This window comes from Lygodium microphyllum, chromosome 15 (genome assembly GCF_053477565.2).
Source record: "Lygodium microphyllum isolate KBCC chromosome 15, Lygodium_microphyllum_v1.1.10, whole genome shotgun sequence".
NCBI classification, from domain to species: Eukaryota; Viridiplantae; Streptophyta; class Polypodiopsida; order Schizaeales; family Lygodiaceae; genus Lygodium; species Lygodium microphyllum.
The window spans coordinates 133,840,099-133,857,135 of NC_141149.1; the positions used below are offsets into that span (position 1 = coordinate 133,840,099).

Below are 17,037 nucleotides of genomic sequence, written 5' to 3' on the forward strand. Positions count from 1 at the left end.
CTTGATGATGCTTGAGCATGAGGCATATTTGCATTTACAGGGAAGCTTCTATCTCATGGAGGTTCCAATGAGGCCTTTACAACTTCGGAGAGGGGTGACATGAAGAAGACATCAAAGGCCTTGTGTTATTACAGTAGTAAGAAGGGACACTTATGGAAGGACTGCAAGGAATTAGCATCCTCACGGAAGAAAAAGGAGAAACATAACTCCTCCAATGAGTCGTCCTCTTTCTCAAACTTCAACTCTAATCCTCCTGCCAAGGGGAAGTCCAAGGCACGGTGGGGATCTACTTCTTCATACCAAGGGAAGGCTTGATTTCCCCTTCCTCTGCTACTTTCTAGTCGAGGTGATGAGGCTATCCCTCACAACTCTCTAGTGCCAAAAAAGGAGTGTAGGAGGGTGGTGCAATGGGACAACTGTACCTCATTATACAAGTATACTGGTGCATAGGTTCCAAAGAGACATTCCTGATGCATCGTGGCAGATTCAATCCTAGAGTTGGGATTGTCATCGAGGTTCATGATGGGCTATTTTTTTGACTGAGAGAGGGATTGGCTCCTAGTCCAAGCTCACATGAGGGGACATTTTAAAAGTCTTGGCTAAAGGCGAATAATCCATGGTCACGTATGTTCAAAGGTACTTTTGACAGGATGGTCTTATACGCTACTATGAGACATTGTTGACGGCCACAAAGATCTATTATGACTCTTCTTTATTTTTAGGAGCTGCTACAATCGACATCGACATCAAGTTCTCTCTAAGGCACCTTGGTGGTGGCTTCATCACCCACTGCTTGGGTATCCATGGTTCTACTTCGGTGATTCTATGTTGTATGGACTATGGTGAGTCAATATCATTGTATCGTATCAAATCACCCATGATCTTAGAGAGGGTGTTATTAATAGGATTGTCAGCTCATGTGTGAATTTTGCATGCCAGATGGGTTGGGCATTTTGATCTATTTTTAAGCATTATTTTATTGATTTTTGTGTGGTTTTTTTGTGGCATTTTATACCAATCAAATGATGGCCGACCAACTGCCATATTTGGCATATTTTGAGCCTATTTATTCCATGGCTCCTCCTCCCATTTAGTCATCATCATTCTTCAAATGGTCTTCCATCAAAGAGAGAAGCCAGTGCTAGTCCCTTGGAGCCAGAGAGTCACTAATGTGCACATCATTCTCGTGTTTGGTATATGGATTCCATTTCCCAAGCACATCTCTGAGTTCTCTTCTTTTACAGTGTTCTTTTGTTTTCTCTCTTTTGTCTTGTGTTGAGCAATTTATTTCAGCACTTGTCTATGCTTCCATTGCTGCACCACTTCTAACAAGAAAACCTCCTAGAGAGGGAAAAAACTACCTTGGCAGTCCTAAGTGTGTTCGTGCACATCACTACTGAAACATGGTAACAAATTCCCTTCGAGAGTGATCTCGTGAACAAGAGTTGATACTCGTGTATAGGAAAGTGCCAAGCCCAATGGACTAAGATCAATCCATAAAGGGGAGTAAGCCCAAAGCTTTGCGAAAACCATCAAACTTCTGACAAGGCAAAGCCATTATGAAAAGATCTACAAGGTTGTCCTGTGTTGGCACATAGATCAAGCTGATCTCTCTTACAAAAGAGTCTCTCCTTAACATAATGAAAGTGCATCTCAATGTGCTTAGTACGTGCACAGAATACTGGATTCTATGCAATTGCCTATGCGCTCTAACTGTCAATGAAGATTGTGATGGCAAACAATTCTCTAGCCAAATGGGCTACTTCTTGCTCTGCCACAATATGCATAAGCTGCCAAGCATAAAGCAAAAACCACTTATGGATACACGAGTGTCATAACAACCAGCCCAGTCACAATCCAAAACAGCATGTAAATGCGGCAGTAATGATCCCCCCTTGGGATAAAACAGCCCAAGGTTCCAAATACCACTCAAGTAGAGAAAGATCCGCTCCATTGCTTGCCAATGCTTAATGCCTAGGCTATGCATAAACCTCCTCATCTATGAGACTACAAATTGAATGTTAGGCCTCATTATGCATACATAAACCCAATATCCAACACCCTGCTAATAGAGAAAGACATCAAAGCAATCTCCAACATCATGAAGACTCAACTTCAAATCTATCACCATAGGAATAGCAATATGCTTGCAATCTTCAAGACCATATCTCTACAATAATCTCTCAACATACTTTGACAAAAAGCAACACCTCCATAACACTGCTTGAACTAGATGCCCACATAACAATGCAATAGGTCCAAATCTAACATGTCAAAGGCTGAATTCAACTCAGCCTTAAAATCAGCAATATATGTTTTACTAGGACCAATGAGCAACATGTTATCAACAAAGACCACAATGATCAAAGGCATATCACCCTCATGTCTCACATATAAGGTGCTCTTAGCTAGACTACTTAGAAAACCATATGCTGTCGAGTAACACACACATACCCCCCCATTCACGCATGCATGCACAATACATCTCTTTGCTATGCCTCACCCTAGAAGAGAATACTAATCTCCTGCAAACACTCATCTAGATCCTGATTGCATGCTGCTCTTCAAATAATATGTTGCCATACATGATTCAAATTAAAAAGAATAGGATGTACAAGCTATGAAGCAAGAAAGGCTGCTATATCTCCATGCACAAACCCCCCCCCCAAATTGAGCTGCATACATTGCCTTTTTCAGCTAAAGCCTTTTTTTTCTTCATGCTCATTCAGGGAAAGACAACCTCCAAATTTGTGAAAAGGCTTCGTGCCTTTCCTTCACCTTCCAAAGGAGACATTGCGAGACAATTTCCATCACTTTGCAGTTTAACCACTTGAGGGATACATGAGATGCTCTTTGCCAAAGGAGACCTATGTTGCTTGATTGCTTATCTGCATCTTGCCTTCCAAATATGCTGTGCTACTACAGCACTGATGGCCTCCCATCCTGGCTTACCTGCCGTGAAAAAGGCTATAAGCACCACTCAATCTTTATAGGCTCACTGTTTAGATGATCTTTCTAGCCTTTTAAGTCACGATAATACCTCTGAAAATAGCATCATTGTAAATCTACTGCATATGTTTCAGCCTCCACAGACACAGCATGACTAAAATTGATACATCCAGGTTCTAGAGCGCATTCGCATCAGTCAGCAATGTCAAAGCATTATGAACCATACAAATTTCAAAAATCCCAAAAATAACCACCTGAATAGGAACATAGGTCAACTTCTCAAATCCAAGGTAGGTTATGCCTCCAAACCGGTTCCTTGTCTGAACTTCACAAACCACAAGCAGGTTCTGCAAGTTACAATAACTGTTTAAGAGCTGTGTTTTTAAAAGTTACCAACCCAAGAATCAATACAACTCAAATTTGACATATCAAGTTATCATCATTCCACAGTGGTGAGTAAATCAGCAATTGGTTTCAGAAGTAGAGTAAGTCAATGCCATTTTAATTCCCACTCCATTACCTACTCCATGCAAACAGTCCCTCAAGGAGAGGAGGATTGTTATCAGCTTGGCCAAGGCATGCTTGCTGAACAGGTTAATGAAATTTTACATGACAAGATGGTGTGTCAACAAGGAAACATGAAATAGCAGAGCTGGAAGTGGAATCAGAGAACATGAATTGCAATTGTCCTTGTACACAATTACCTGCCTTATGGCAACGACAGGGCAAAATCAGCAGTATGCTGTCACATGGACGACTCATGTTCTGCTTCGGCTTTTGGCAAAAAATAAATAAGAAACCTATATGTGTGAAAGTGGGTCTGGATAATCCAGACACATACGGTTCCAGTGGAGTCGCAAGTGTATGCAGCCAATAGAGCTTGGCCAAGAAATGCTTGCTAAACAGGTTCAAGAAATTTTACATGGCAAGATTGTGTTCAACAAGAAAACATGAAACAGCAGAGCTGGAAGTGGAATCAGAGAATGTGAATTGCAATTATCCTTGTCACACATTACCTGCCTTATGTCAATGGCAGGACCAAATGTTGTAGCATTGACAAGTCATGTTCTGCTTCGGTTTTTTGCAAAAAGGTTATGGGAAACCTATATGTGTGAAAGTGGGGTCTGGATAATCCAGATACATGCAGTTCCAGTGGAGTTGCGAGTCAATGCAGACAATACATGTTCATGATCTCCATCATTATAAGAGAAAGCATGCTATAAAGATTACATCATACACTTTACAGTGGAGTGGCATGTCCTTGCTGCCATTAAATACGCATTATATCTTACAAAAGAATATGGTATGAAGAATCAGTCATTCTTACACAGTCCCTGATTCAAGTATAAACTCCATATGAGGACATAATGACAAATGAGATAGGTGATGTTGCCCAGATGCTTGCACATTAATATCAACTAGCAACTGAATAATATGCAAAACAAACAGGAAACAACAACCATTCAGATAAACAATCAGGAAAACAAAATCCAAACATCCAGCAATGCTGGATCCCAAAAACTTGCCTTCCACTTCTTCCAAGCAGCAGGGCTACCCAATATCTTATAGATAGTTCCCAGAAAGGGGGTAAACAAGATGACTAATATAAAAAGATCCCTCGGAAAACAACAAGTAGCTCTTAGTTATAGACCTAGAATCTGGGTCTCGATTGCTTCCTTCAATTAGCTAGTGAGATCCCCCATTCCTAGATATTTTCCACTCATCCTTGTCTCTTATTTGGATTCCTTGTTACTTAGAGCATCTGGCCACATTCATTCTTATGGTGCTGCTTTTGTGGCCTTGCATAAGTAACTATCCATCATTTAAGGTGTTAACCATAATATTAGCCAATGTTGATGTGCCCTTTCACAGTCACAATGGGAGTTGCAAAATTTGAAACCACTCACTAGATGGTTATTTAAGGACTTGCACACTCGTTCTTCAAGGAAGGCCACTTGCCAAAGACTGACTTGCCTTCTCACCCACCTTGTTTTTGAAATCATTGTGCTTGACTCAGCCTTCAGGAAGGAAAAAGCCTGCTTTTAGACTAGAATGTCTTTCTCAAGTTTCTTGATGCCTAGATGAATGGCTTGTCTTTGACTTTCTAGGGCTAACTTAGTTCTAATGTAAGGCACTAATCCCCAAAGCACAACTCAAAAAAGATAAGAGAACCTAAGACTAACATGATCCTCCTCATATTATCAGCAGTGATTATGATAAATATAAAGTTAAGAGGCTATCAGCAGGAACCCTCACCCTGAAGGTCCATGGTGGCATGGCTGCACCTCAGATGATTTGGCATTATAGCCCAGAAGACTGGTTGTTCGCACAACAGTTGTATTTGTGATGTACGTAGCTACTCTCTACAAGGTTCCTTGTACTTTGTATTTTACCTCAGGGGGATTGTCTCCAAGGTGTTATTATTAGAATTTTCTTTTCTCTGGCAGTGACAAAAAGAACAGGGAACCCTCACTTCACTGCAGCCACATGCAGTCATACACACTCCCTCTCCCACACTCTATATTCATGTAATATGCCTATAACCCTTCCTTAAAACATAACACACTCAAGCCTCCGACAGTCCTGAGCTGCAAATATTAAAACTTGTAGTCACAAACCATGATCTCAGCACCATCCGTGCTAGTAGTAGGTGTGACGGCCTACCAAGGAGGACTGCACACTCCCATGGTTTTTATCCTGGCCATATGCAGTCCCACACACTCCCAAGCCACCAACATTGGAACTCACAGTCACAAGCCCTGATCTCAGCACCACTGGATGCTAGTAATTGTGAAGGCCTACCAACGACTGCATGCTCAAAGCTCACACACTTTGTATCCAAGTAATATCTATGGCCGTGTTTAGAGCATAAGCCATTCAGCCTCCAACACTCCCAAGCTACAACTTCCAATAAAAGCCATGATTGTCCATATGCAGCCCAAGTACAGTCCTAAACACTGTCCCACAATCTGTATTCAAGTAATAAGCCTATTTCTTTGTCTAGAACATAAGCCACTCAGCCTCCAAGAGTCTCGAGCTGCAGACATAGAAACTTCCAGTCACAAACCATGATCTCACACTCCCACACTGTATTTCTACCCATATTAAATTTCTGCCCAACAGCCGAGTATCCTATTAATCTGTCAGCTTTTGTCTCCAACCTTCAACTTCCACTTTTATTGCTTCCACGTTTAGCCATTTTTATTGACTGCAACCAGCCATAGTGATAAAGGCAAGGCTAAAGTAAGAACTTGTACAATAAATATTTCCAGCTTCCATTTTGCCATTTTGAACAAGATCAAAACATCATGTCTCTAGTGAAATGCATTTCCATTTTGCCATTTTGAACAAAATCAAAACATCATGTCTCTAGTGAAATGCATTTACATTTTGATGTGCTATCCATCTGAGCCGTCCTGACTAGGCAATCAGTTGCCGAATGGCACTCAGCTGCATCGGTGCTCACTGATGATACTATTGTTCATCCCACCGTCATTTCATCATCCCTAATCCCTAAACTTGCCCAATGGATGACTTTGATATGGCAGAGCCCGTGTCCATTACGCTCCCCTACTAGTACTAAAGCAGTTCCTACGTATCTAGCCTCATGGTTGATCTAAAGCAACTGCAAGAGTCATCTTCAAATTGAGACTCATGCAACCACATCACCTCATACATAAGGTGACCCTTGTACTAGATCATATAATGGAACTCCTTCCACAATGTACACTCATATGGGCACAAGTCTTAAAGCCCATTAACATCCACTAGCTTGACTTTAGTTAGAGTAAGAATACTATTGATCACATGCTTGACCATGGCAAGTACTACCACACTATGATGATTTCCCTAATAGTGACAAAGCATGGTTTTCATAGTCTAGTTGCAATTGTTTGTATACCTCTTGATTGAAGGATGGACAAGTATGCAAAACAATAGCTACATGCCAACGCCATAGAACAATGCCTTTCAAAATCCATTGTTAAATTTAGAATATTTCTCAGACCTAAGTCTCCATGCTTTCTCAAGATCTCCTTGATGAAAAGCCTTGCAACCTCGTTACAGCTTGCTAGAGCCTTTGTCTTCATGATCTTGTAGGCTTCAATTATGGACTTATGTTGAGGGCTTTGAAATATGTTGGTTGGCTGTTTTTTAACACCTAATCTACTAATCATATGTGTAAGCTTTGAGGATGCTCTCAACAGATATAGGGATGGGTGAATCCCTTGTTGTGACAACTTGGTGTATTTGGACCTCTAGTAGGTAAAGCATATGTTATACTGAATTTCATAGCTGAATGGGATGGAATCTTTAAAATGTTTGGTTGTATTGGTGTCCAAACAAGTTGTGGTCTAGAGTTGAAAGCATCTACACACTGATGCTACTAAGAAAGCAATTAGAATTTTCTTTGGCTAACTTTTGAGACAAAAAGATGGATGCTTTTGTAAGGAATTTGCATTGCCTAAATGAAGCTATTGGGTTTGTTCCACCCTTTTGTCTTAGTAGATAGTGAACTTTGAGACTTACTTTGATCACTATGGCAGACACGTGTGTTTCTGCAGCCTTGCTTGATTATTCACTCATGTAGTAAGTACCACTTTGATGACCATGGATTTGCACAATTGTGATTGGTCGTTTAGTAGTGTAGCGATTGTCACAATGACGTGAAAATTTGATGCTTTGCTTATGTTTAATTGACATTTGATTAAAGGATTAATCAAATGTGCAATTAAAAGATGCACATGTGAGCTGCAAGCTACTTTTTTTTATAGTTGAAGGCCCAAGGACCCTGTGAAAAAGATGGGTGTCAAAGGCAAAAGTTGTAACAAGTTACACTTGTTAGATTCTAGGTGAATTTTGGTGTTAGTTTGCCCCTAGGACCATTAATTGGCCATTAAGTGTCAGTGGTGACACTAGGGACTAGGCATTAATTAATGGATTAATGCTTGTCCAAGGGTCAATTAATGCATGGGATTGGGTTGCAAATGGCCTAGCCAATTAATTTTTGGATGGGCAAGGTCAATTTTCTGGGCATGGATTAAGGGCTGAATTAATTTTCAGAATTAATTAATTCTGAAAATTAATTGAATGGCTGGAAATTGCTGAAAATGGATTAAGAAAGCTGCCACTTGGCAAAACTTTCCCATGCAAGTGGGGGAAAGGTTAAATAGGGCTGAAGGGAGAGGGAAATCTCATTTTTTCATTTTGGAGCTGTTGGAAAGAGGTGTCGGACTGTAGCTGCGAGCTTTTGGGGCCATTTCCCAGCCATTGGAGACCATTTTGGTGATGGAGATTGCATATTCTTGACCTTGGGAAGCTGGCAATTGTGCTGATGCACTTTCTCCTAGAGATCACAGTCTCTAATGCTCCTATTGTTGTTGGTGTATCCGTTTGGGGCTGGTACAGCAGGGCAGCAGCTGATTTTGATCAGTTCTTCGTGACAAATCTCAGAATTTACTCTCTTTACAGCATTCTCTCATCTCCTTCAGCCTATGCTCAGCCATTCTTAGCAATTCTTAGTCATTTGGAGAGATTTCAGCCATTTTTGGTGGGCTGATATGTAATTTCTGCAGTAAACCCTAATTTACAGCAGAAATTAGGGTTTAGCAGCCACCTTGGGATCCGTGCCAGAGATTGAAGGCTCAAGGGATTGAAATCAACAGCTGAAAATTGAAGATTATCAAGGGATTTCAGGAGCCAGCCCATCCCGAATTGATTTTGGAGCAGCATTTGGCCAGTCAAGGGTCAAATTAAAGAAGAAGTCTTGAGTGACTCAAGGGGCAAATGACCCAAAAGGCTTTCTGGTCATTTATGACAGCAAGAGCAATTGGTTAGCAGGAGGAGATTGAAGAATCTCAAGTTGTACTCCCTCCAATTGAATGAAAGCTAAAGAAATACCGCAAGGGGCGCCAGTTTTGGGGCCAACAAGGAGTCTACTATCCAAGAATGTTATGGTAAAGTGTGAATTTCATTTTATGTGCGTTTATTTATTGCTGTAATTAACTCTTAAATCAGGTTATCACCACCCATTCCAAGAAGGAAGGCTGGTTTCAGCGATTATCAAATTGCACAATTATACATTGGCAGTACATGGAGTAATAGCAACATGCTTGGTTACTTAGCATCATGTATAGACATTTATATGTATGCCAATACATGGAGTAACAAGAGTATGCTTGGTTACTTGGAACCATGTTTAGAGAATTGTACATTGACAGTACATGGAGTAACAACAACATGCTTGATTACATGAAAACAACTATGGGCAACTCTACATTGATTATACATGTATAATATGGTCTGTTAATGAAAACATATAACTGAGTGCAATCGCGGTTGCTTGCAATGTTTCAAAGGGGGATATGTCACTAAAATGAGAAACGGACTTAATGATTTAACTAAAATGAACTTGAATTTTAGAATCCCTAGCTTTGGCACGGTGAACATTACACTAGCAATGAAGAATTCGGTACAGAGGCATGCAATGGATAGGTGTACATGTTATGTGGTACAAGCACAAGGTAAAAGGAACAAGGTGCAATGTGAAACCTTCATTAAATGAAAGTTTGTACCTTAGATTTAATTATCATTTGAAAGTTTTGCCCAATAAGTAGCTCACTTAAGTTATAAGGCATTCCCTAAGCTTAAGTTTGGTCCATGAGTAGCTCACTTAGGATCAATGACCAAGTCAATAATTATACCTCAATAAAAAACGAGATTGAATTAGGAGCAATCGATTACTCATTTAGAAAACTTATCTTGGCTATTTGGGATCTCTTTTTTCTCTCATTTTAAGCAGCCCAAGTTTGAAGACAACCATTGTTCTCTTCTTTGCTCTAGATATTACAAGATTCAACCATGGAATATGAACTAACAACATGAATGGAGTGTGGATAGCCACCAATTTCTCCTCTCGACATAGGGAATCAATTGGCCAACTTCGCACCTCCATTTACAGCAAGGTGTGCTATTGTTTTCAATCTAATTTTGATCAAAACAACTTACTTCAACACCATAGGCTAAGATCTCCTCTTGTTCTCTAAGATCTCAAGCCTTGTGCAATTTCTGGACAAATTTGTCAATCATGAAAAAAACGATTTCTCGTAGTTTCATTGCAAAAAATCCCATAGTTTGTGAGAGTAACGGTATAGGATTGCATGGGGACTATGTAAGGGAGTTATCAAAGCAAATGCTGAATGAAATTCGGCTCAAAGCCCAACTATCATTTTTAGGGTTTGGCAAGCTTAAGTGTTCATGTTTGGGAATAAACGCTTTCCGTGCCTTTTACGATGTTCGGGTGTGCACCCACCCTTACACTTGTCTTTATATATATTATCAAAACCTAAAGTGATACATCTTGTCATTGTACCAAACATTTTTGTGTGTCGTGCTCTCACTCTTTCTGCTCTCTCTTCCTCTTTCACTATGCGTATCTCAGTTGCACATTGTCTCGATCCTCTCACACACTCGTCATCAAACTAGTATCAGAGAGAGAGAGCTAGACACGCAGTGGCGAGCAACTAGTTGCAGCAGTGAGGCGAGAGAAACAAACGATTGTCAAGTGGATAGCTGGCGGAGCAGGTCAACGTGACCAGGTGTGCAGCACATGAGCAAGCCACTGCTTGTGACGAAGGCAATAGGGCACAGATCCGACAGGCGACAAGGGCATAGCCAACAGGCAATAGTGCAGGTCTAGTAGTCGACGGGGATGGGGATAGGAGCGCACTCAACAGACGAGGATGGGATGCGCAGTCAGCTGACAGGCCAGTGTGGGCAACGGGCTGCAACCAAGCGGGCAGCACGCGATAGATATTTTCACCAATTTTTTTCTGCATTTTTTTTATTCTCCCATTGACGGATGTTCACGTGCACATGCACATTGTGCAATCTTGGCCTAAAAATTTGCGACTTTTCTTGGGTTTGGGGACTATGATACAGAACAGGACAATTTGACTCAGAAATTGCAAAATCAATGCACATTTGCCCGGGATATTTTAGGGGTTTTCACATTTTAGTGAAGTTTCTTCAATTTCACTGATATTTGTGCACACCGGACCCGAGAAAATTGGGCCTTTTGCAAAATTTCATCAATTTTTGCAAGAATTGCTTGGTATATGCACTTGGGTACATATATTGATGCAATCTGGATGGATTCCCTTTTGAAAATTTGGGGCTTTTAACCAAAATTGTCAAATTTGTGCCTATAATGCTTTTGGAGCAGAAACTGCAATCAAATTTTGGGCATCTCACATGTAATTGGTGCCTTGGCCTCTAAATGTGGCTATAATTGCTTGTGGCGTGCAAAAGCAAACACTCTTTGATTCTGAAAATCAATTTCCAGATCTGAAATTTCAGCAATTTTTTTTTCTTTTCATTGTTGGTTGGTACTTGAAGTGTACCGTGGTCACTTGTGTGACATTTGGGCTTATATTTGGTGACTTTGAGTCAATTTAGTGCTGCAAATTATGGCTGGAAACAATGACAACAGGAAAACTTTTGCACATCAAAAAGCTTGAGGGTGCACACAAGTTTGCAATATGGCAAAAACAGTGCTACAATGTCTTGGTGCAAAAGAAACAGGTGAACCTATCAAAGCGAAGGAAATAAAACCAACTGATATGGAATAAGGGTGGGATGATTTGGATAAGCTTGCATGCTCTACCATTGAGCTCTCAGTGTCAAACAACTTGCTCTTTAACATTGAGAAGCTGAATTCAACATATACAATGTGGCAAAGACTTGAAGAATTGTATGCTCAGAAAAGTACAGCCAGCAAGGTTTATTGGCTGAAAAAGTAGATGGACTTTCACATGAAGGAAGGTACAGCAATATCTCTACATTTTAACAAGTTCAACTCAATTTTCAGTCAGCTAATTGCTTTGGATTTCCATATTGAGGATGAGTTCAAAGCTACTTTCTTACTATGCACTTTGCCTGAAAGTTAAAATACTTTCAGGACAGCCTTGAGTAACTCAAATGCTCAGCTGTTATATTCTGATATGAAGAGTTCCTTGTTGATGGAAGAACTCAATAAGGAAAATAATTCAGCAAACAAGTCTTCTAATGCATCGCACACTAGGGGCAAATTTCAACAAAAGGGCAGTTCTAAAAATAGAGCACACAGCAAGTATCGTGGCAAAAATGTGGAATGTCATTATTGTGGCAAGAAAGGGCACTACAAATAGGATTGTTTTCAATTGAAAAAAGAGAGGTAAAACCAAAATCACTGAAGACAACAAGGCTGAGAGAAAGGACAGCCAACCTGCCAAGAAGAATAGTGTAAAAATAGAAGAGGTAAATGTAGTCACTCGTGACAATGACAGTGACAGTGATGTACTTCTTGCTTCTTCTTTGAATGCACATGCATTGATTGCCGATTTTGAGGATGACATGCACACTTGGATACTTGATTCAGGTGTGTCTATTCATGTTACACCACATCATGAGTGGTTTTCCGACTACAGTGGTGATACATGTGGTGTTGTCCACTTGGCTATGCATGTAAAATTGCAGGCATTGGTAGTGTGAATTTGGAATTTCAGTATGGCTCCATGTTTGTTTTGCATAATGTGAGGCATATACCTCAGCTCAAGAGGAGCTTGATAAGCAGTGGGCAACTAGATGGCAAAGGCTATCATACTACATTTGGAGATAGCAAATGGAAAATTTGTAAGGGTTCTCGCATTGTTGCCAAGGGCTCTAAAAGTGATACCTTGTATCATTTTTATATATCTAGCGCGCGTGACCATGTAGTTGCCATAACCAAGCATCCAAGTGTTTCTTTGTGGCATAGCCAATTGGGACACATGAGTCAAACTGGAATGAAAGTGCTTTCTCACTTGGGTTTTTCCGTCTTTGAGGTATGGTGATTTTGAACAGTGTGATCATTGTATTTATGGTAAGTATGCTCAAATGTCACATTAAAAATCTATTTCTCTAAAGTCTTCACCCACAAAGTTGGTACAATCAGATGTATGTCAAATGCCAGGGTTATCTCCAGGGGGAAAGAAGTATTTCATTACCTTTGTTGATGATGCTATACACAAAGTATGGGTTTACCCAATCCGTTGTAAAGACAAGGCCTTGAATAAATTTAAAATTTTCTTGGCACTTGCTAATTATCAAACCAACAAGACATTAAAGTGTCTTCGCTTTGACAATGGTGGGGAATGTGTCCAAAGCCTTTCAAAACTTTTGTGACAGCAAAGGGATTAAAAGGGAGCTCACCGCCCCTCGCAATCCACCCCAAAATGGTGTTACAGAGTGTATGAACAGGGCCATTCAAGACAAGGTCCATACAATGTTGTCACATGTTGCTTTACCTGATGGATTTTGGGCACAGGCTGTTATGATAGTCGTACACTTCATTAATCAATCACCAAAAAGGTCTCTTTGTGTGTGTGTGTGTGTGTGTGTGGGGGGGGGGGGGGAGAGAGAAGGGGCGCGGCTCAAGAAATGTATTTGGACAAGCCATTTTCGTATGCTTCAAGAGTGTTTGGCTGCGAGGCATTTGTACACATTCACAACGAAGAACGCAGCAAACTTGAGCCAAAGTCCTATAAATGTATTTTCCTAGGATATGGTGATGAAGGTGAAATGGAGTATCAATTATGGGATCCTGAGAAAAGAAAAGTAGTATGCAGCAATGATGTTATCTTCTAGGAAGATCGCATGCACAAACAGCCCCAAAAGACAGAAGAGATCAAAAGGGTTGTATTCCGGGAGGATATACTGATAGGACAACACAGAATGCCTACTAGACAGCAGCATATACCTGTTGTATATGGCCCTAAAAATGCAAAGAATAATGCTGAAAATGTTCAACAAGATATTGCCCATGATGTACCACAAATTCAACAAGAATAGATGCCTTTGCAACAACCAAAACCAGTTGTACAGCATGCTGAACCTGCAGAACAGCAAGCTATTAATGCAGATTTGCAAGCTGAATAACCAGTAAATCTTAACCATTAGGTCCGTAGATTGACCAAAGTGCAAAGACAGCTAGATAGGCTTGTTCCTTGTGTCAATTATGTGGCTAGCAATGTCATGTTAACAAATTATGGTGAGTTGTCATGCTTTTAGGAACCAATGGACAGAAAAGACAGCAAGAAATGGCAAAAGGCTATGCTGTCAAAGATGGAATCTCTCACGAAAAATGGCACTTGGGATTTGGTGCATTTGCCTAAAAGGCAGAAAGTGCTACTATGCAAATGAAAGTCACTTTTGGTTCTTTATCAAAGTACAAGGCATGACTGGTTGCTAAAGGTTACAAGCAAGAACATGGAATTGATTTTGATGAAATATTTTCTCCTCTAGTTAAAATGGCTACTTTGCAAACCATTTTTGCAACTAAAGATACAGAATTCATACAGATGGATGTCAAGATAGTCTTCTTACATGGTGATCTACATGAGGAGATCTATATGCAACAACCTGAGGGTTTTGTTGCAAAGGGGAAAGAACACATGGTATGTAGACTCAACAAGAGTTTGTACGGGGTAAAACACACACCATGAGAATGGTATCATAAATTTGACACATTTATGCAATCTCAAGGATTCCATCGCTTTCAAGTTGATCACTGCTTATACACCAAGAAGACAATAGACAGTAGCCTTATTCTCTTGATTTTGTATGTGGATGACACACTGATTGTAGGCAGGAATCTTCATGCCTTGGACTCCTTGAAGCAAAGCTTACATAGTAGCTTTGATATGAAGGATCTTGGTGAGGCCAATCCCATTCTTGGCATGCGTATACTCGAGAACAAATGGAAGGGCCTTCTCTATTTGTCACAGCAAGCGTATTTTACTAAGGTTTTGTAGCGTTTCAATATGGAGGGGGAGGAACCATTGGTGTACCATTGCCTCCATATGTGAAACTTAGTACAGATGGCAATCCTACATCGGACAATGAAAAGGCTGAGATGGCCAAGATTCCTTATGCTTCGGTTGTTGGCAGCTTGATGTATGCTATGGTTGCTACACGTCTTGACATTGCATTTGCACTGGGAGTAGTTAGCAAATACATGGCATATCCTAGCAAAAAGCATTGGGAATCAGTGAAGGGTATCATGAGATACCTTAAGGGCACAAACGATTTGTATATCTGCTTTGGAAAGTAGAAGTTATCTGCTGTTGGCTTCATGGATGCAGACTATGCTGGTCATCCTAACTGCATGAAGTCTACTTCAAGATATGTGTTCACATTCACAAGGGGAGCAATCTCTTGGATATTCACACTGCAAATGTGTGTTGCATTGTCTTAGCTACTACAAGGGTGGAGTATGTGGCTGCCACTGAGGCATGGAAAAGAGGTTTTATAGCTTTCACGTCTAGTGAGAGAGCTTGGTATTACAAAGGTTCCTATCCTCCATTGTGACAGTCACAGTGCTATCATGTTAGCACGGAATCTTGTCTTTTACACAAAGACAAAGCACATACAAGTGAAGTATCATTTTATCAGGGATGTACTTGACAGCAAGAACATTGAGCTTGTCAAGATGTATACAGATGATAATCCTGCAGACCTTCTTACGAAGGGTCTTCCGGCAGAGCGGTTTGCTCATCGCCGCCAAACGATGCGGATTGAATAGTATGTGTATTTCAGCTTTGTACATACATAGACTTAGTTGATTCTTCCCTCTATCTTCATGCACGTTGCCTTTAGGTGGAAGGTTGTTGGAAATAAAGGCTTCCCTTGTCTTTTACGATGTTCACATATGCACACACCCTTACACTTATACTTTATATATATTATCAAAACCTAAAGTGGTACATCTTGTCATTGTATCAAACATTTTTGTGTGTCGTGCTCTCACTCTTTCTGCTCATTCTCTACTCTACTCTCTCTTTCTTTTTCACAGTGCGTATCTCAATTCCACACTCTCTCGATCCTCACGCACACTCGTTATGGTGTTCAGGTGTGCACCCACCCTTACACTTGTACTTTATATATACTATCAAAACCTAAAGTGATACATCTTGTCATTGTACCAAACATTTTTGTGTGTCGTGCTCTCAATGTTTCTGCTCACTCTCTACTATGCTCTCTCTTCCTCTTTCACTATGCATATCTCAGTTGCACACTGTCTCGATCCTCATGCGCCCTGATCATCACATGTACATTTTTGAGCACTCTATACTTGGTTGGAGGCCAACATTATAGGTGAGAACATCATTGTACACCTATGGATTAGTTGTGCAATGTAAAATGGCTTAAATACGGCCATTCTTGAGCACGAAATGCATGGGAAAGTTAGAAAAATGCAAGGCAATACCTAATGGAATGCATATTGTAGGGATTGAGAACAATTGTCCTTTCTTTTCAAGTAGATACATTAGATCCGACATTCTTTTACTCATAATGTGAGTGATCAATTGGATCTAGGTAGAATATCTTATGAGTGACTTTGTTTGCCAATCGGTCTCCTGCTAACCACGCTTAAATCCAAAGCAAATCACTCCAAAGCTTGGTGTCCAAAAGCCTATCATCTACCTTTGGTATACCTACTCCTCTCACCATATCCACAAAAGATGCTGAAAGCATAATGCAAAAGAGTTTATGAACATCCTCTAATAATTGTTGATATTATATGTGAGGCTTGGAAAGAGGAGAGAAATGGGAGACTGAAACCAGCCTTCCTTCTCGGATAGGGTGGTTTAAGCTAATTAAGCACTTAATTACAGCAATTAGCAAATGAACCTAAACTGAAATGCTCACTTTACCTTCATAAACTTGGACAATGGACACCCTGTTGGCCCCAAAACTGGTGCCCCCTTCGGTATTTCTTTAATGGATAAATTACACGCCGAGATTTCACAATCTCTTTGGCTGATTCAAAAGCCCCTTATTGTTCCAATAATCAGCAAAGCATTCGGGCAAATTGCCCCTTGATTTTCACCCAAGACTTGCTCTAATGGAACCCCAACTGGTCAAATGCTGCCCCAAATTCACAATAGATGGGCTGGCATCTGAAATCCTCACAATTCCACGAATTTCTGGTGCTGATTTCAATGTACAATGCTTTGACTGATGGCACGGGTCCCAAGGTGGCTGCTAAATCCTAATTACTGCTGTAATTTA

At 40.5% G+C, this 17,037-nt stretch overlaps 1 protein-coding gene across 4 annotated transcripts in view; it reads right to left on the minus strand.

The window, feature by feature from the left end:
• Positions 1-17,037, minus strand: part of LOC148025096 (Metallopeptidase M24 family protein) — a 170,229-nt gene that overhangs the window by 66,900 nt on the left and 86,292 nt on the right. For all 4 annotated transcript variants that reach the window (XR_015693401.1, XR_015693402.1, XR_015693403.1 and 1 more), the window contains one exon: positions 3,204-3,296. Coding sequence is in view for 1 of the 4 variants with exons in the window: in XM_087694805.1 (XP_087550931.1) it covers positions 3,204-3,296 (93 nt within the window). In the remaining 3 variants the exon portion in view is untranslated. The remainder of the gene's footprint in view (positions 1-3,203; positions 3,297-17,037) is intronic.